The sequence below is a fragment of the Aulostomus chinensis genome, chromosome 3 (assembly GCF_037954235.1).
Source record: "Aulostomus chinensis isolate RoL2024-O1b breed Wild chromosome 3, RoL_Achi_v1.0, whole genome shotgun sequence".
NCBI classification, from domain to species: domain Eukaryota; kingdom Metazoa; phylum Chordata; class Actinopteri; order Syngnathiformes; family Aulostomidae; genus Aulostomus; species Aulostomus chinensis.
In genome coordinates this window covers 26,204,065-26,224,949 of record NC_141322.1, presented here as the reverse complement: position 1 = coordinate 26,224,949, position 20,885 = coordinate 26,204,065, and the positions used below count along the sequence as shown (strand labels likewise).

General features: G+C 43.2%; 1 protein-coding gene across 3 annotated transcripts in view; it reads right to left on the bottom strand.

The window, feature by feature from the left end:
* Positions 1–20,885, bottom strand: part of nav1b (neuron navigator 1b) — a 76,840-nt gene that overhangs the window by 31,409 nt on the left and 24,546 nt on the right. For all 3 annotated transcript variants that reach the window (XM_086199976.1, XM_086199979.1, XM_086199978.1), the window contains exons 2-6: positions 18,794–19,581; positions 18,577–18,665; positions 11,726–12,463; positions 4,784–4,886; positions 2,926–3,285 (exon numbers count right to left, since the gene is read on the bottom strand). In XM_086199976.1, coding sequence (XP_086056102.1) covers positions 2,926–3,285; positions 4,784–4,886; positions 11,726–12,463; positions 18,577–18,665; positions 18,794–19,554 — 2,051 coding nt within the window. In that variant the 5' untranslated portion in view covers positions 19,555–19,581. The remainder of the gene's footprint in view (positions 1–2,925; positions 3,286–4,783; positions 4,887–11,725; positions 12,464–18,576; positions 18,666–18,793; positions 19,582–20,885) is intronic.

The following is a 20,885-nucleotide window of genomic DNA, read 5'->3' as shown; positions in this document are numbered from 1 at the left end:
TGTGCCCTCTGATACCTCCACCAGACCCACTAACAGACACAAACAAGTCAAGCAGTCAATGCAAAGATGTGATATCAGGTACAGGCAATGGGGGGGGGGGGGGGGGGGGATCAGTTGCATCCTGTGAAAGGATGCTACTGATACGCAAGAAGAAAATATCCAGTTTTTGCAGAGAATCCAAGTAGTTTTAGATTTGCGTGGGGAAAAAAATCGTATAATATTCCATTGATGTTAAGTTAGGTGTATCACAGCATATGATTCACATCACATTCATTAAACCATTCAAGACGGGGGATATTATATTTCCTTTCATGCATCACCTGTGTGAGTGAACCTTTGTAGTATAACTGTGGGTGCAGCTTTGAGGTAGTGCAGTATTTCCTGCCAGCCTGTAGGCCTTATTGTGGAATCCAAGCAACAAACAGCTATCTGGTCTCATATCAGTGACTGTCGTTGCTCCTGCAATCCTTCTCTCCTTTAACTAGGAGGCCACCATTGTGTGTTGCTGCGGAAAGAAGGCACCGTTCCCCTCTGATGGAAGTACGAAGCTGAAGAGACTGGCATGGATGTAGTATCAGATTATTGATGAGGCACACACACACACACACACACACACATACAGCAGCAGTGATTACTGTCAGGGTGTACACATTTGGATTAGTCTGGCAAGGGTTAATCAATATCCATCACAAATCTAGCGGTGCTGCTGTTCCATTTAGCTCCTCTCATATGATGTTTGGTGCCTGTCAGTTTCTGCATTATTTGAAGACACACACATTGGCTTTGTATCTAAGTATCAGCATTAATCTGGTTGAGATCATTATATTAAGGCTGTGTGAAATGCATGAAAACGTTCCACTGGGCTAACAGCCGATTTCTAGCCGGTTTCCATGGTTACGCAGGAGGAGCCTGATCTATTTTCAAGAGCTGTTAGCTAATGGTCCTCAAAGAGATGAAGTGTGAGAGTGTGACAGGGGATGTACAGTAGGAATGCAAATGTATCACAGAATTTGTAAGAGGATACCGTGAGAAGAAAATTAGAGCATGTGCTTTGGAAACGGGATTAGCTAGTTATGTAGAGCATACATGTTGATAAATTCATGATGCAGGATTAACCCTTACAAGAGGACGACACAAGCACCAGTTTTATATTTCCTACTGAAACCATTTTACAGATGGGCAAAGCAAATGAGAGAGGCTGTGTTAAAAATAGGTATACCAGTCAAGGTCCAGCAGACAACGGCACACACAGTAACTCATTATCACCTCTGTTCTCCTCTGCTTTGTTTGTCTGACAACAGAACAGAACAAACAGACCAATTTTTACGAAATCTGAGGGAGGGGGACAGCACGAGCAAATGAAGAAACCGTTCCGTTTTTGGGGGTGAATCTATTCAACACGGCAATAAACTGCACTTGCTTCCTCTAACCTTGGCCGAGGTCTGTGCAGAGGAAACGACATTTCCATTTCTGTATCCTAAACACACACATAATCTCCCTGGTGTACTCGCCTGGGGAGTGGTTGTTCCTATCAGGGTGTCTCACAGTCACCTCCACACCACGTCTTGGTGGTGGCCCATCACTGAGCATGATGCAGCATTTTTAAAGGTTATATAAAATGATTAGCATCCTTGGAGCCTGCAGTGCTATAAATCAGTGATGAGCCTTCTTTCTCACCTCTCACAATCATTTGAATCACTACAGCAGAGCTGACGCAGCAAGAAACAGGATAAAATACAGGGCAGATTTAAGTGGATTTTGAGTGCATGGATGTTACTATGAGGAACAGAGCCGTATGAAATAATCCCTCTTTAATCCCAAACTTATCAGGGTTCTGTCTTTCCCTCTCTCCTCTCAAATTATAGTAAATGTTTACACAAGGAGGAGGTCATCCACTTTCATTTTAAAACAAGGATTCTTTTCTAATCGCTGTTAGATAAGAAGGGAAGTCTACATTTAATGTCAATTACCTTAAAATGAGCAAGTTTCATTTTCCAGTTCAATTTTACGCCTTCACTTTAATTTCTCACTTCAATTTCTAATTCTCTCTTCTTCTCTTTAACGCCCAAGGAGCCCTTTCTTGGAGGGGCCTAGCAGGCACTCCAGTCACTGAACCTAAATCCCACTGCATGTGCAAAAGTGATAAAGCTGCTAAACCACACCAGAGAACTGTCCTGGTTTCTTTCTCTCCCCCTCTCTCATTCTCCCTGCAGCTGTCAACTTGGGAGAGATAATAAGATAAAGACACCCACAGGATGTGACCAGCATGAGTCAAGGTGTGAAAAGCGGGGAGCAAAGGAGGAACTGCAAGATTATCCATTCCAGATATCCTGTATGTGTATTGTGGAGTATATTGTCACACTTGGATTAAAAAAAAATCACATCAAATACTACGGTAAGTGTTGCTTCTGCACACGTTGAGATAATCCAGACGACACTGCTACCAGGCAGAGGTGGGGCTGCTTTGGTTGTGTAAGTGCGAGGACACCTGATGAGTTTTCAAATTCTCTCCACAGTGAAAAACTTATGAAAGCTCTCTCTCTCACAGTCAGCAGAATCAGACTCCAGAGAGACGATGTCATGAGCACTTTGTGAAACCCTCAAAGAGCAAGAACAAAGACGATCTGCAGAGACTGCTGATGAAAGCGTTTGGCTCGGCCTGCCAAGCGCAAACATCAGATACTGACACGAGGCAGAAATCCACAATGTTAGCAAAAAAGTTTTCTCTCTCCAATGTGTTTGAATATCAAGTTTCAAAGTTGAATATCAAAATGTAAATATTCTATGCGTCCTATTTAATGCAGCTTGAAACAATCGGCATCAGTCACCTCAGGAGGTCTAACCTTTTCAAGGCAGATGGCGAAGGGACATCCCAACAATCATTGGTTCACGTTGTCATGGAAACAGAGTGGTTCAGATACTTACCCATTAGCAAGGTTGTCGTCGTCATCATCCGGCAGGCTCTTTCCAAGAAGGTCACTGTCGCTCAGGTAACCAGACTTAAGGTCGGCTTCATCAACATCCAGACCTTCGATGAGCTCAATACGGGACGTGCTGCTGAGGCGGCCGGAGCAGCGAGCTGGCATTGTGTGGGCTGTATACTGGGAGCCCGTCTTACCCCCCTGGTACCCTCCAACTGTGGAGGATGGGGCGTCGCCCGCCTGCAGACGAGGGCTGGACTGGCCGTGGCGCCAAGAGAGAGGTGAAGATCGGTTGGACATGCTAGATATGCTACGAGCGTTGGTCTCGTCACTGTCATAGCCCACATTACTGCTGTCCAGGCAGCTGGTGAGATACATGGGGGTGGGGTGGGGTGGGGGGGTGTGTGTGTTACATATTATATGTCCGGAGTGACACAGTACATTAGTACATCAAGAAATAATGCAAAGAATGAGACCAGAGCGCTACATTTGTCCTCCACTGTCACATGTCCTGCAAAGAAATCCACAGTGGCACTGAGTTGCTGCTGACCCACATACAGCAGTTGGGCCACATTGTCTTCAGAGACAGAAACTTCAAATTTGGCTTCTTAGGACCCAAAGAAAAAAGAGGAGATGATCTAGTAACTACATGTTACCATGGCAACAGTCTCTTACAGCAACATATTCACTGTAATCATATAAAGTATTGTGCCTGGCATGGATACTCTGAAAAATCTGTAGTGCAACTCTTCCAAATATACTGTATGAAAATGTTCTTCCCTCCTGTAAGTGGGTCAGGGTTGGACACGTCCTCGCCAAACGGCCGAGAGCTTCTCCTGCGTTATACCAGCACACCTCCATTAATATTGCAATGGCTTCCACTGTGTGAATATTTTCATACATTGTTGATGGATAATTCATCAGTCTGGAAACTTCTTAACTGATCTTCTCAGGACTAATGAAGACAGACATCGTTTTTGCTTTCGTCAGTGACGGTAACACGTTTTAAAAATGGGTCATAACGATTGTCAGCCAGATATAAATCAGATGAAGAGTTTCAGACTTTTACCAAAACAAATAACAAATCACTTGATGTTGGAAATGTTATTTAGAAGTGTGCATATCTGCCTTGCAGAGACACAACTTCCCACTCCAATTTACATATTTAGAAGAATGATGGTATTTTCTAGATGCCCGACTATGTAAGCTAAGTTTTTGCCTTGCAGTTATGCTGCTCTTCTGAGAGAAATATTTGGATCTTTAGCTCGCTAGACATTCTTCACCTGCCAGTTTGTAACTTAGTAAGTCATTTGAGGCTAAACAGGAAGCTTTTAATTGGTTTATCAATGCTTCTCTGCAAGAAACAGATGCCTGCAGAGGTTTAAGAGAGCAGATTAAGCTGTGCAACACTGTAACAAAAGACAAGAAAAGAAAGAGCTGCAGAATTACAAGAGTTGCTGATATTTTACTCAGTTTTCAGGCACTATTGGTGACCCTTTCACAAATTCTCCTCAGATTGCAGGTTTAAATCTATTGTTTGCATCCATGGTTCACAGGGTATGACATTTCGACTCTAATTTCACTTCTTCCTCCAGCGTCTTGTTATGTTGCGGTTGTTGTAACAAATGAAGGCCTGGTTCTTTTCCAAATTCCTAAAACGAATAGAAGCCAGATGTTCATGAGGTGGCAACTCGCACCATGAATCGACTCAACGTGCTTGTTCACCTGAGATTATTACTTTTTCCCTTCAATTGACACCAAAATAGAATGTAGTGAATGATTTGAACAGTTGATGTGATAGCATGACAGGAGTGAAACCAACAACAACGGGTCTTTTTAAAACGTAGCCGTGTTGCACTCACCTATGGCTGAGCTGAGAGCCCCGCAGACTCGACATTGTATCTTCCAAATTCTGGCGGAGGTCAAGGACATTCTGCACCGTCCGCTTCCTCTGTGACTCAGGGTCTGTGGGTCAGTCAGGCAAATGAAAGGTTATAAAAGATTTCATGACTCATGCTTAACTCACGTGGAGTCTGTATGCATGCGCACACATCTTTTTGCCTCAACAGTACATGCATGTCTTGCAGTGAGTATTTTGTGTCTGGACAGAGGTGGCAGGAAATTTCCTGGTGAGCACACATATTCCTCATATGTTCACATCATTAGCCAGACAAATTTCACTCCACGGGCTGCCTCATCACGGTACCCCCGCTCTACCCCCTGTTTACCTCACATGATAATCCTGAAAGGTTGCCTGTAACTACAACCGCCCACAAGGGAGATGTACTCTGACATTTTCACTAAATTACAAGAGTAATTTTTCTTCCCCAGAGCTTGTGTGTTCTCATCCGTAAAGCATCAAGTCAGAGTCATTCAGTTGAACTCGTACAGCTGAACCGCAGCCAGAGATGTTTGACTGCAGGTCAGCTTATTTGGACCCAATTTACGGCAAAGTGTTGGGTGAGAGAGCCGTGTCAAATCAATATGACATTACAATTAGGAGTGTTGTCGTATTAGACAAGGTAAGGCACATTTGTTTGTATAGCACATTTCTTTGGCAACCCAAGTATATCAAAGAGTACATAGGATCAAAGCACAGGAAACTAATGATGGAAACAAACAGAATGCCAACGAAACAGCAAGGAAACTCAGCCAAAAGCATTGTTAGGCAGCTAGGCTGACAGCTGGAAGGTACAGCATCATTTCAAGGCTTAGTTTTTCTGGGAATGTGTTCTACATTTGAAGAACATGTAGGCTGAGGGCAGATTTGCCATGTAAAGTTCATATTCTAGAAAAAGCAAGTAGGCCTGACGTAGCCGACATGAGCAGTCTGATAGGTTTGAAATGGGTCAGAAGATCTGATAAAAATCTTACACCTAAAAGTTGAGTGGGTGAGCTGAGAAATGGAATGAGGTATTCTTTTGATCCTTGGTTACAACCTTAGACAGAAATGTAAACAGGCTAATGCAGTAGTCCAGCCTGTCTGTTAAAATATTACGATCAACAGTATCATATGCAGCAATAAGCTCCTATAAGACGTGAAAGGCTTAACCAGAATCGATGCTTATGTTAATGTCATTCAGAACCTTAATAAGAGCAGTCGCCGTGTGGATTAAGGCCCTGCGGCAGGGCCTTAATCCAGGCTGGAAAATGTCAAGGTAGTCGGTTTTTGACAGAAAATTGCTGAGTTGTCAGAAGTCAATGTTCTCTGCTTTGTTAATAGAAGGGAGGCTTATTGGGGGCCTGCAGTTGTATGGTTCTGATCCATTTTTTCGAAGACTGTATCGATCACTGCAGTTGTTCAGTAGCTGTAAATGAGAGAAACCTCCTGCTCATATGAACATCAGGAGAAGGGGTTTTCCACTGCAGTATGGAGACAAAACCCTGGGGACAGAGGACATTTAAATTCAAGCGAATTAAGCGGAAAGGCTGGAGGTGAGGCGAGCACATCGGGGGAAACACGTCTCAAACACGTTGGATGAACGGCAGAGCACAACGCTTGCTAAACAGCTGGAGATAATCTGTTGAGAGGGTGAGGGTTTGTTTGCTTTGACACATTAGGTTTTAAAGGGTCATGCCTTTAAAATATTGAATGAATTTTTTTGTTTCCAGTGGAAAAACAACAGAGCACCACTGGAAAAATTGTGTATATTTGTGTGATACAAGCTTGCGTGTGCTGGACTCTGCAATATTGACAAGCATTCTAATTTATCATTTATGAATCTGAGACAGAATTGAGACTGGATTTGCTGATGGAAACTTGAAGGGGCTCAGGTATAATTTATGTCCCGTCTCCCCCCCCCCTTCTCTTTCAAAAGGATTATATAATAAAGTTCAACAGTACTACATAGACCTAGTAAAACACAGATGCAATCCAGAATGAAAGTTTATAAAACTGACAACAGAATGTTTTGTTTGGGCTGCACGGTGGTGCAGTGGTCAGCACTGTCGCCTCACAGCAAGACAGCTCTGGGTTCAAGTCCTGGCTCGGGCACGGGATCTCTCTGTGTGAGTCTGCATGTTCTCCCTGTGCCTGTGTGGGTTCTCTCTGGTACTCCAGCTTCCTCCCACAGTCCAAAGACATCAAGAGGGGACGAGGCTGATTGATACTCTAAATTGACCGTAGGTGTGACTGTGAGTGTGAATGGTTGTCTGTCTCTATGTGTTGGCCCTGTGATGGACTGGTGACCCGTCCAGGGTGAACCCCGCCTCTCGCCTGAAGGCTGCTGGGATAGACTCCAGCCCCCCCGTGACCCTTAACAGGATAAGCAGTAGAAAATGGATGGATGGATGTTTTGTTTGGCTAAATGTGTTCATCAACTTCCACTTACAGATATCAGATAAGGAAAAAGGTTCTACACTCTTGACAAATTCATCTGACCAATGGGAACCATGGGAAAGCCTACAACACTGTGAGCATTTATACATCTGTCTGTGCTGGTGCGGCTGTGTGACGCAGCAAATATATTGCAAAATTAGCGTGAAAATGTGTAGGAGGAAATGGGATGCCATAAAGCAGACCAGTCACAGTTGCTGCATTACTAAAAGAGGTTCACGTCAGGCTACACCGCAGTAGGCTATTGCAGCATCACTTTGACGCACAAATACAAAGTGGCCTTTAGAGGAATTTAAATGCTCCGTTTTCATTCCAATTATTCATCTCTTCAGTTATGAAGTCTACAATATGAGAGACCATTTCATTCAGTACTTGGACAGACACAGGCAAGCTTCATTTATATGACGTCTTTTCTGCCTCAGTGGTCCTCATTTCACCCCTTCACACACAAACACACAGATGGAAGTTTTCGTGGTTTCAGTCTTGCTCAAGAACAACGAAGTGCATTTCTTCTATTGTACTTCTGTTGACATCCCGAGAAGAAGAAAAAGAATCACCAACAACGACAGATGTGAAGGAGAATGTGATGCAGCCCAATTATTGTGGACCTTGATACAATCCAGACAACTGATAGTAAAGTCAAGGCTTATACAACTGAACATTTGAATCCTACATCCCAAGTATGTTCTGTTTTGTTTTCATCAATTCTGCTAATTAAATTTCTGGTAACTTCCTGGAAATATACTTATTTACAAAAAACCTGACACACATAATACATTGGAATTCAGACTTTATTCAACATGCACTGCGTTCCTGTGCAGTGGCTGACAGTCGACTGGCACCCTGCATTGCAGTGATTCCTAAAGTACAGAGACAGAAAAAAAATTTGGCCAGAGTACTGTGGCTGATCAGGACCTCTGAGTGATGCAACATCAGAGGTGTTCTATATCGACACAGTGCAGAGGCAGACTCAGTTCTACAACGGGCCACCATTATCTCACTCCACAAACACTACTAAAGCAACACTGAAGGTCTTTCATGAGATGCCACTTTAAACTGCAACATGATTGTGATTACATTCCATTTCCATATGCAAACAAGATGATTCGTGAGAGGAATGGCTTAGCCTCGATCAGACTCTACAGCTCAGAGTACAGCCTGGTCTACTGGGTCAGATTTCAGAGAGAAAAAAAGTGAGTAGATGCTTTTTGCTGAACTCAAATGCTTTCCCCTCTCAGAGCGTCCCACAATAACAGGTGATGGAACACATGTACCTCAACAAAAATAAACACACTCAGGCGAGAGGTGTGACTGTTGGGCCAGAAACCTCCTGCTTCAGTTGAAACATGCCTCAGGTTTTGTCAAGTGCGGCAAAATCTAGCATCACTCAGGAAACTGTTACTGCCCTCAGACTTCTTGTCAATAAAGATACACCCTCCCTTCCATTTTGTCCCAGTTTCCCAGAGTCTGAAAAAAAGCACTAACAGCTCAAGAGCAAGAGGGAGAGAACAACTTATCAGATACTCAAAGGATAATTGAATTCAACAAACATGGTAGTAGTTAAGTTTAATTTCAACCACATTTGTCTGTAATAGCTTCCCCTTCACATACATCCATCTAATAGCAACTCTTTAAAGAATGCTTTACTTAAGCAGCTGATCAATAGTTTAGTGTTGGTCAAACAAAGCATCTTGTTCTTTTCCCCAGGAGACTAATTGATGAGATAAATTCTGTGACTAAATCAAAGTCATCAACACCCCTTTATCTTCTCACTAGCGAATCAGAGGGGGATTGTATGTTTGAATATCACCCAATTAGAGGTGCAAGTGTGATTATAGAATAAGATGTGCAATAACATGTATTTAAAGAATATGATGCAATAACTTCTTGGATCCCAGGAAGACATCAAGCATCAGCCAAAATGGACAATTTTAAATGAATAAATAAAGATATATTTGCTTCAGTGCAATTTGTGTGGCATTTTCAAATACACAATCTCACCACATCGTCTGCACCAAGAGTGCCCCATTAATCAACCTTCTTCTGCACAGAGTACATCATTTTTATGAAAAGATGATCTTTACAGTGAAATGCCTCTTTAAAAATGTCACAGTGCCTTGAAAGACTAATATTTGACCTCTGCAGGGTAGCACAGCCTCCATTACCTCCGTTTTCCTCCGCTATCATTCTACAAAGCTATAGGGTGTAGTGACATTTGTGGAATTCTTGCATGACAGATCACGTCATTGTGATGAAAGGAGGCCTGCTCTGTCGAGAACAGAGGTTTCAGGAGTTGTTCTGTTGTAGTAATTGACTTCATTCTCCATACATGGGAATTTATTGTCCATATGACCTGAAATATAAACTGATTTGTTCATTTATCTTGTTTGTATATTTCCACATGGCAGACATTAAAAAAATTGCTTCGAGGAAAGAGGAAATGACAGACATCCGTTGGACAACTACTCTTAACGAAAACAAAAATCATAACGATCACAATTGTTTTAGACCTTCATGGATTTTTAAAATATTTTGTTTTTGTGCATCACCAGAACTGTCTTGTGATGAAGCAATGGTTTGCGGTGTTCCAATGTTGTAGAACAGCCATAGTATACAAACCTACACAGAGAGTCCCATTAATGCGCCTATTAACTAAGTCAACCATTCAGGATGTCGTATTGTAACAAAGAGCAACTCTATTTTCAGAAATAAAAGCATCCTTTCAGCCTGCTAATGAGACGTGCAGCAGAAGCGCGGCATTATGCATTATGCCGGCCATGTATGGAAAGATCTATTTACTGAAACAGGCATGTCCACTGTTCGTGTACAGTAAAGGGCAAGGAAAAAGAAGTTAAGAGAATCCTAACTGAATGTGCAGTGCAGAATGTTCAGATCACACTTGTAAAAAAAAAATTCAATCAGTGGGAACCACTTACCACTGTCGATTGTTTTCCTCTCATGTTCAAATCCTGGTGGCCATTTTACATTTTACCTCTGAGTAGTATTATCATCTGAAATAGTGATAAGTAATTTCTTGAGACAATAAACATCTCAGTCATTTTGTTAACTACGAATGGAGCATCAAAGTCAGAAGAGTCGGCTCTAGTTACACGTCACCTTCGATAGTACCCTTTATATCCTGGCTTGTACTTGGGTGACTAATGTGATTGATAGACATACTTATAGGCTAATGAGGCATGGATAACAGATTCAGTCACCACAGATGTATTAATTAAAGATGCAACTGGGAACATGCCCTGCCAATGAAATTGTACAACAAATTTTTGCAGGACAAAGGCAAGTTAATGCTTGCTATATGTGATATGCTTGAAAATGAATTGATATACAGTGCAAATAGTAGAAACATGCACTTTTTTACATGGAAAAACTTGGTTTGATGCTTTAAAGGAAACTCTTGATGATTTGTGCACTGAATATAGAATAGCTTGAGGTCCCGCTCAACATTTCTCTCACCCAGAGGCTGCATTTAAGGTTTCAAATCCCAAAACTAACAAAGTGGACGCGAAGCATCGAGGCTTTCAGTACTTGACTTCTCCTGCCATGCGACTAAAATACAGGTCATTGTAGAAATGTGCTGCACCTGCAAATTACTGAAGAAATGTGCTTGCATACACATGTGGAAAAAAATTAAAAGACCAGAAAGGTCAACACCAAAATGTGATCAGTTCTCCTCTTATCCACGAGAGCCTGGCCATTGATAAACCTAACCTATAGCTCTAGAGAGGAAGCACTTTTTTTCTGCCATTTGTACTATTGTTGTAGACACGGTATAAAGCATCTGTCAATGCTCCACAGATGAGTGGAGCAGGGAGGAGGATAAATGTGTGTGTGTGTGCCTGAAATGAATTCAATATGGCAAGCCTTGGTTCCCATCTCTGCTTTAGGAAGCTGGTTAGACCCTCGAGTGTTTCAGCACATGTTGCAGCAAACAAGAGCACAGAAAGGAGATCAGTCTGCTGATAGTAATCCCCAAACCCTCAGGCTTTTTTCATGCAATCGGGAAGCAATGATATGAGAGGAAGCAAGCATATTTCACACAATCAATGCTACTCAGATACCTGGGTGACATGCTGAGGCAGTAAGAACAATAGAGCATGATGACAATGATCCTTGTTCTCTCTCTATTAGACATTCAGCTGAAAATGCCGGGCTTGGGCAGCATTCACATTAATAATGTGGCTTGAAGAGCATGCTTTGAACGAATGTCTTCATGTTTTTTTGCCCTCGGTCAGGGAGCGGCATTTAATCCATTCAGGGGAAATGTGAGGCTGCAGCAGCAAGCAGGTGGCGTGTGGTGGCTGCATCAAAGGGGGCGTGCTGCCGACTTTGAGAAGCACTGAGAAATTGAACAAGATTGTGCAAGAGGGGCGTTGGTTTGTAGCAAAGGACGGCCACAATTTGGGTTCCCAGGGTGGTAGGGGTATCAAGCCTGCTCTGCTGTACTCACCTAACATCTGACTGAAGAGCAGTTGCTCCAGGTCACCCAGCACTGTCACCACCAGCTCTGGGTCCACCTTCAGAAAGGGCTTGTCTCCTCCTTCCTCACCCTGGCCTTTGGGGGCGGATTCCCCTCCAGCTCCAGCTCCCTGTTTCTTTGAAACAGCCTTCGCTTTGCTGGAGAGAATCTCATCGTCTGACTTTCCATCCTCAGGTGCCTTGCTAAGGGGCTTCACCTCAGCATATGGCCCACGAGGTATGCGGCTTTGCTTGCCCAGGGCAGAGGGAGCAGCCAGAGGGCTGAAGGGTTTTGGTTTACCCTGGAACAGTGAATGCTCTGATTTGGAGAGGTTTCGAGAGAGGGAGGCACCCCCCACAGCACTGCTGCCACCCCCTGCTGTCTTTGGCTTGCCCAGCTTGCTCTGACCTGCTCCAGGCTTGGCCATGTCATCACACCACTTTGGCTCATAAAGGTGCAGCTTCTTCTCAGCGTCAGTGAGTACAGCCAGGTTTGTCATAGACCTCTGCTTGCGGAGGTTTGTGGGCACTGGTAGCCTGCCTTCAGAACTACCCGCCCGGTAAACCTTGAGTTCACTCCGCTGCGTGGTCTGGGGCAATCCAGACTTGGCTCTTTTAGCTGCCATACCAACTCCTTTGCCATCTGCTTGGCTGTATGCCTTTGTGCTATCCGTCCTTTCCATCTTCAAATCTCCTTCTCTGCCTTTCACACTATTTCCAAGCATGCCTCCTGCATGAGACCATATAGAACAGCATCAGTGGGGTGAAAGAGGCCTCCTTATTCAAACCCCTGTCCTTCTACAAAAAAGGCATATAAAAAAGGCTCCTTTCAGGCAATCCTGCCACCTCCTCTGTCTTCGTTCTTTCTCCTTCTCTCCCTCTTTCCTCCTGACAGGCTGCTGCAGCTGCAGCTGTTGCAGTGCTGCCCAGGCGCTCCCTTCCCTCCTTTCCTCCGTTTTTTCCACACTCCTCCCTATAGCACACCCTCCTGCCGCTGAACAGCGCAGCAGCAGAATGACAGTGGTGGCAGACGCAACAACACTCCCTCCTCCCCCTGCTCTCTGCTGCCTCTTCCTTGCCTCTGACTTCCCTCCCATCCTCCCTCCTCCTTCACTCTTTTTTCTTCTCCTTGCTTTTAAAGATGCTTCACTCCCTCAGCAGAACATATGAATTGAAAGAGAGAGAGAAAAAAATCACCGATGATTTTAGGAAGGAAGCATCGCTTTCCTCTAACAGACCCTGTTTTCCCACCACCTCCTCTGAATCCTTTGTTCTTCCCCTCCCCCTTCTTCACCTCCAGTATTCCCTGTTCACCGCACTCAACGCGATGCATGGTTTATGTTGACAGTGGTAGAAGCCTATTGATATTAACCTGTGGATGAATACATGTGTACATGTGTAATTACACCCCATAGCATGAATTTGGACATTGTCAAAACCTCCAAAAATGCAACAACCAGATTATCTGTTGATCCTGCCAGAGCTTCCGTATGCTATTATAACAGCAGTTCTACATTTACGGCTCATACGCTTAAAATCAACTCCTTGTTTCCAAAAACTGTTTTATTCTTGTGTTATATCTGCATTGAGTTTCATGTTAAATGGTTGTGTACATGTTAATTAAACTTGATGAGATAATTGAAATGACAGAGTGGGTTTTTTTTCAATGCATGAAAAATAATGAGGAAATGTGACATTATATTAGCCAAATGGATGACATCACCATAGCAGACTGAGGAAGCGATGCCAGTGAAAGAAAGTAACACACCCAAAACCACACTTTGGAAATGTCGTGTCAAGTCAATGTAAGAAACTACCCACACACACGTGCAGGCACACACACACATACAAACACTCTGAATATAAGATCAAATCATGCTTTTTCCTGTATGTTTTTTCTAAATGCATCATCTTTTGAAGATATTCCAGTCAGCCTCTCTACGGAGGAGTGAGGAGCGCTCGCACGCAGAGCTGCTCCATGGAAACAGCCCTCCCTCACTGACCACATGTCACCTGCACCAGACCTCATTGCTCTAAACACACAGCTGCCAAAAGCATCTAAAAAAACATCTCTACTCCATGTGGAATTGTCATTTAACATATATAGTAGCTCTTAAACACATTAAATATATTTTTCTAGTGGATTTTCTCACTTCTTTATTAATGACTGATTGAGCTGTTCTTTTCACTACACAGCATGACTGGATAAGAACATGCTAGCCCACTGGATTTGACTGACTTGTTGGCCACAATGCCCAGAGTGTACTCTCACAATGTGCTCACAACACACACCACTGCTTCTTTATACAAGCTTCAGGGCACCTGGAGTGGGACCTAGACAAGGGAGACTGATCACCCAGCTTCTGAACACAATGACAAGTCTTGTTTCTTCTCTTCACGACTTCTAGCGATCTCCTGCTGATGCTCGATCCCTGGCTGTGTCTTTGCTCCTGTGATACACTGAAAGGCTCATTTGTTTTGGGACATGGGAATATTTTAGCTAACCGTAGGATGACAAATTCCACTGTGCAGTATTCTCCACTAACCACCAATGCTTATTTAAGAACATCTAAAAATTTAATTTCATTCAAAATGTGTATTTTGCCTTTCAAACACTCACAAATAAGTGTCTGGAGCTCACGGCAAGCAATATATTTTTACAGCGGCTAAAAAACAACAAAACTGCCCTGAACTGGATCCAACTATCAATCTCAAAATATGCAAACCAAAACAATTGTTTAGCTGTGTCAGATAATTTTATTTCATAATTTAGGGATGAATTATTGAAATCAGGCACAAAATGAATGACATTCCCTTCAGGCACCATGCACTTTGCTGAATGGTTTTTAGCAAGCTTTTGCAATCTTAACAGACCTCCTGAACATCATGTGAGCGTGTGAGCGTATTGAAATTCGCATGTATCTCAAACAACCCCTCTGCAAGCCAATGACAGCCACACGGACGTACTACTATTTGCCAGAAATACCAGACTTCAACACGGTGTTTAAATTCTTGTTTCACTGAATTGATGAAATATACTGAAGAAACTTTCACCATCAGTCCTCAGCAGAGAGGAGGGTGGAGCTGCATCCTTCACATCTGGCTCTGATCGTCACTCTCCAACTGGCCGAGTGTGTGACTGTGTGTGTGTGTGAGAGAGAATGGCGCAGGCGGACACCTAACACAGCTGTCCGTTATACATTTCCCTGGACAGCATGTGTAATATTTTGGCACTGTCCAGCTGATATGCTGTCGCTGTATTGATGACGCAAATATTAAAAACATCGGGGAGACCTCCAGAAGTACACAGGGGAAACAGCAGAGAATTGTGTGAAAGACACGTGTGAAGCTCATGTTTGTGTTGATGTCATGTGGTAATTAATGCAACACAAAAGCCTTTAAACAGAGATCACATGGAGTCATTGTGCTTGTTGGAATGTGAGCAGCCTAAGGGAGGAATATTGAAATGTTTTTCTAACAAAGTTCCGCTCTTGTGCTGAGTAACAGTCTACGCATGAGAAAATCTTAAGGAAACAATAGCAAAGGTAAAACCCCGGACTAAGTCGCCGTCTCGATTTAATCACAGAGCAGACGGTCATTTTGATTCATGATTTCTCACCAGAGATGCTGACTGAGATTCTGTTTCTGCAGATGTTTCCGTTGTGCAGAAAAATCATTCAAACAACCGCATGTTTCATTTTCCAACAAACACACAGCTGAAGTCAAATGACAGCTAACAAAGACACATCTCTCTGCTCTACAGTCAAATAACTGAATTTAAGCATCCCATAGGTCTATCCGGGGGGACAGGATCTCCCAGACAGGACGTGAAAGCTGATCCTCCCATCACAACACTCAATCTCTCAGTCCTGCATCTGTCCATCCTCCGCTGAGGACCTCTAAGTCACTGGTCTGGTCTCTCCCTGAAGAGGCTGGATGAGGTCTCTCACCTCTAGCAGTCATCAAGATAATTAAGAAGCCATTTAGAGGGTTTCAGAACAGCCCAAGGCCATTATGTGATGTCATTTTCTAAACTCAGCACATGCAGAGTGAGCAGGGACAACACAATCACATGCAGAGTGGATAAGAAAATACATCTACCCACCTTTATTGAAATTGTAAATGTTGACTTGCGACCGATAATAATCAATTAACTCAAACTCCCCTCGATGAATACCTTTAAGAAGCTCCTCATCTTATCAGGAGTACCAGAAATGCCTTCAGTGCAGCATCAGGCATCAGCAAGTATTCAAGTCTGTACATCATCCAATACCACATAGCCTTCCTACGTTAGCCCTGGAATGGGATGCTGCTAGAGTACTCCTTACCCTCTGTTACCTCTGGATAACTTTACACGCAGGAAATGAATTCTCTGTCACTTTAGAAGAGTAGCCTATACCTATATGGAAGTTTTGGCTATGCTGTACGGGAAAAGTAATGATTATCCCGCCATTCCTCACATAAAAGTTCATATTCCATTCCATTTCATATATTTGAGGTGCTCTTCAGAGCCCAGCCCCCTGACAGTTACACAGGTTTTCTATGGAAATGAGGTCGGCCTGTACTATTCAACAACGACAACCTTTCTTTTTCATGTTGGAAGGAGAACTTCATCTTCAACAGTCTGACAGACGGCAGCATGTTTTGTGCAAAGATCTTTTGATATTTGTAGTTATTCATTATCTTGCCTATCATGAATGGCAAAAGCAGCCCCAGAACCCCAGAACCCTGATGCTGCACCAGGTGTTCAACCATGGTCTCATCAGATCAGAGGACATTTTCCCTTATGGTCATGGGTAGGGTTTATAGGGAAAAAGTGAGATGGATTTGGATGCTCTTTTTTGTGGGAAATGGGTTCCAGCGTGCCATCCTACCCCAGAGCCCAGATGTGCAAAATACAGGAGATTGTTGTCACATGCAGGGTGTGACCACAAATTCCTGTAGCTCCTTTAATGATGCCAAAGGCTTCTTGGTAGCCTCCAACATGCGTTTTTTCCTTGGCCTCTCATCAATTTTGGAGGGATGTTGTGATCTGGGCAGTGAACATTTTCACCACTAACAGTATTGATGTCTTTTCTGTGCTCCACAGAAAATGTAATTCCTTTGAAATTCTTTTATAGCCTTCGACTATTGGTGCCTTTCAATCCCGAAATCCTGTGGATGGTCTGTTAGCTCCTTGATATCCAGAAGGATGCAACATAAGAAATTGAAAAGCAAGGGCCAGTTGATCAATTTTGGGAGAAGGGGTGACTCAGAATCAGCGTTGTAGAAAGCTGATATAGATCCCTTACCTTGGGCTAGAATTGTAAATGTGCTTAACTATGAACACAACCACCAGACCAGTTTAGGCTTGGTAAAAATTATGTTTTCACCTGAATTCTAAAGGGGGAAAAGTTCAGACATGATCTTAAGCATCTTGATTTGAGGCTTTCCCACAAAAAAAAACAAAAAACAACAACAACAGAATTTCAATCAGTTAAAACTACTTCTGGAAAAAAAAAAAACTGCCGAAAATGTCAAGCAGTTAATTATAATGTCTGTTTATTTCTTATTTGTCCTGTTTATTTAATGGTACTAAATCCTCCATCTAGTGCCATCATAGGATCAGAAGGTTTGTGAGTGCTTTGGCTTATGCCGGATGTGAAATTAATGACAGTCTGATGAATCCGAGCATTTTGTAGCTTATTAGCAAACGTTAGCTTTCTGACAAACTAAATAGTAGAAACAGTTGCAGGGCCAGAGGGCCTAATGCAGCCCCACAGACTTCTTTCTGGGTGATGGAGATCTACATTATTGTTGTATTAACTTATTCACTCAGCAAGATCTGCTTGCGTGTTTTTTTTCACGTCAGTCAGTATGGAACAAGACGTGTGAAGTACTTGGTTACTTTAGCAATCACAACAAACAGACATTATTTCATTTCTGCTGTTTTATGCAACACTGACAAAAATGACTTCTTGATGACACACGAGAGACAAAGCATTTTAAAAAGAATGCTACACTAACAATTCTGGAAGAGATACTGTTAGTGTTCGCTGTTTTCCCATTTGTACATAAAGCACAAGTCAAAGTTCCTCAGCAAATCTTGATGTACATAACAGGTGGCATTAACACAGAAGTATGGAGCATTCATTGCTACTTGGCAGCAGCTCTGGTGAGAACAACTGTCCTGAGCTGAGTCCAGCGTCAACAATCGCTGCGACTGTAACAGGATGCAACATAACTCAACAGGAAAACTGCACTGAGTCTTTTGCATAACTGGCCAGGAGTAGATTTGCTTTTCCCGAAGTTTAAGTTATCTGTTCATATATAAAACTAAAGTAGGACAATAGTCTAAAGAACAGAAGGCAAGTTCCACTGTAACTTTGAAACTGTGTCTGCCTGCAAGAGTCTTACAGATTCAAACACAAAGTTATAAAACTCTATGTGTTCAGCCTGCTCTTTTTTTTTAGATCTCTATCTGATATCATCACTGTTTCATTACAGTTAACACTCGCAAGATTACTTTGTGGGTTATTTTGTATTTTTTAAGAATAGTCAAGAGGAGTGAGATGACAAGGTTTAAGGAAGGAACATAGATACACAACAAGGTTCATTCTTGGGCATAAACCAGGGACACTGAGATTCATGATCAGCAGCTGGACTGCCGGATATGTTTTTCAATAAAGAAAAAAACAACAACGTGATTTTGGCCTCACCTGAGGAGTTTTGAGTATTTCAGAAGAAAAGAACATCCAAAACATTCCAAGTCATTCATCCTGCGACCAGTTCCAATTGCCTGGACAGCCAGCTCATAAATTGATGCTAATAAGCACAAGTGTGACAAGATGTGAGGACACTCACCCAGATCATCACAGCAGACCTCCATGGAATCAGAGGAGCAGTCACTGAAATCATCCAGGGTGGCATCCATGTCCTCTTGGACCTGAAACCTGCAGTAAAAAAAAAGGCACCAGCAAAATATGATGATACAGAAAAATCACTTTTTCAAAACCAAGACAAAGATTTATCAGACGAGACATGAGGTGGCCATGTTAAAAAGGTAAAACACTTTGCTCACCTGAACCTGAAGGGAGCGACAGCAGCCATGTTCACCTTTCCTGGCTCACTCCCTCTGCGGGCCATGAAGGTTTGATACAGAGGTTTTGATTTGTTACTGGACGCCCCTGCTTCAGCAGCTCTCTGGACGGAGATGTTCCTCCCCTCCTTATGGAAGTTAGCAATTCCAGCCGAAGACACTCCAGGTATCTCGTTCCCGTTCGCCCCTCTGGTATTAAGAGTTCCTCTTCCATGTCCGTTACCTGAGAGTCGACACAAGGCTTCATCGTCCCCTGCATTATCAACACTCCTCAGCCGATACTTTCCAAATGTCCAGTTCTTATTGGTGTTCCTTCTTAGCTGAAGATCTCGTAAAGCCCTCTGAGTCAGAGCGCTGCTGCGGAGATCCAAGGTGTCTTTCGAGCGTGGGACTTCCCTCTTTGGTATACGAGGGCTGCTGTACGCAGAGCATGTTCCATCAGTGCGTCCTGTAGCCGCTGGGCTCCGATGAGAATATAGTCCAGTGTTCTGCTGCAGCAGGTCCTTTAACGTGGCGTCTCTCACCTGCTCTGTGGAACCTGAGGAAACGGAGGATGAGGAGAAGGAAGGATGTTGTTTGGTAGCGTGCTGATACTGCACAGTAGGATTTGGGAGGCCGCTGTACTGCTGTTTGGGATCCATCTTGGAGAGAGGCATCATGCAACGGGGCAAAGGCAAACTAGAGCTGACTCTTGCGTCACTCTGGGTCTGAGGTATGACTTTGATATTCAGTCCACCGCTCATGGCTGCTGAGAGTCACTTGATTGAGGTCTAGAAGAAGGAAACATAAATTTAGAACAACATTTTAATATAAACACTACTTCCAAAGTTTTGTGTTTAAAACCAAATGTGGGTGCATGAACATCCATTTGGCAAACAAAAACAAAAAAAACTACCTCTACAGTAAAACACTGGAATATACTTTAAATTTATGTACACAAGTCAAAAACAGTTATGTGTCACGTTGTATGAGAACTACATCATAAGGCAAGGCAATTTTATTTGTAGAGCCCGTTTTCACAAACAGTTTGCCTGAAAGGGCTTTACATGGCATCATAACAACATCCTCTGCCCTTAGACCCTCACATCGACTGAGGAAAAACTCCATAGAAAACCCTTTTAACAGGGAAAAATCTGAGAAACCTCAGGGTGAGCAACAGAGGAGGGATCCCTCACCCAGGACGGACAGACGTGCAGTAGATGTTGTTACAGACAAGAAAACAGTTTACAATGCAGAATGTGAGAAACACGGAAATGTTAATAACAGTTGAAGAAGGAAGCTTCTGGTAGGGGAGGCAGGGAGAGCAAGCCAGCTTGATGGGGGACTGGATGGCAGACTGATTCATGGAAGGGGAGCGCGGGCCAGTGTAACAGTAGGGGATAAAAAAGGGGGGGTGGGGGGGGTCATCATCATAAGTAATAACAATATCTTGGACAATCAACCCTCCAGTATGATTTAGATAAGGACCTTGGGAAAATACTGTGAAACAGCTGTGCATTGCAGGCATCTGCCTCACAGAGAGAACGCTCCTAACCACAGACATGCTGACTGAAGGGAGTGGGACAGAAGAAAAGGGAGGGGGTGGGGGGGATGGGGGGCTAGATGGTTTAAGGGGGAGGGACATGATGTATCAGTTTCACAGTGATGATGTCTAAGGGCTGTGAACCAGACAGTCACAGGTTCAAATTGTTTGGCTGGCAGAAATACTGAGCTTAAAAAAAAAAAAAAAAACCGATAGAAAAAAAAACGTGAATGAAACACAAAGCTGAATGTGATTTAAGTGAATTTAGTTGTACTGATAAATACTGAAGCTGAGCAGCCGATCTGAAGCAATAAGGGGAAAAAATGGGCTACACGAGGATGAAAAGAAACTCAATGTTGCTCAGGATTAATCAATTTAAATGACATAAGATTAAAATCAGATAGCATCTGAGGGATGTGAGTCATCAGCCTTGCCTAATGCATGCCTGGTCCTCTAAAGTCAGCCTCCTGTGTGAAACATGCTGGGGAGGCCAACAGCAGACTGACACCACTTGGCACACGCAGTAGGAAAACAGCTCCTTTCAGGTCATGC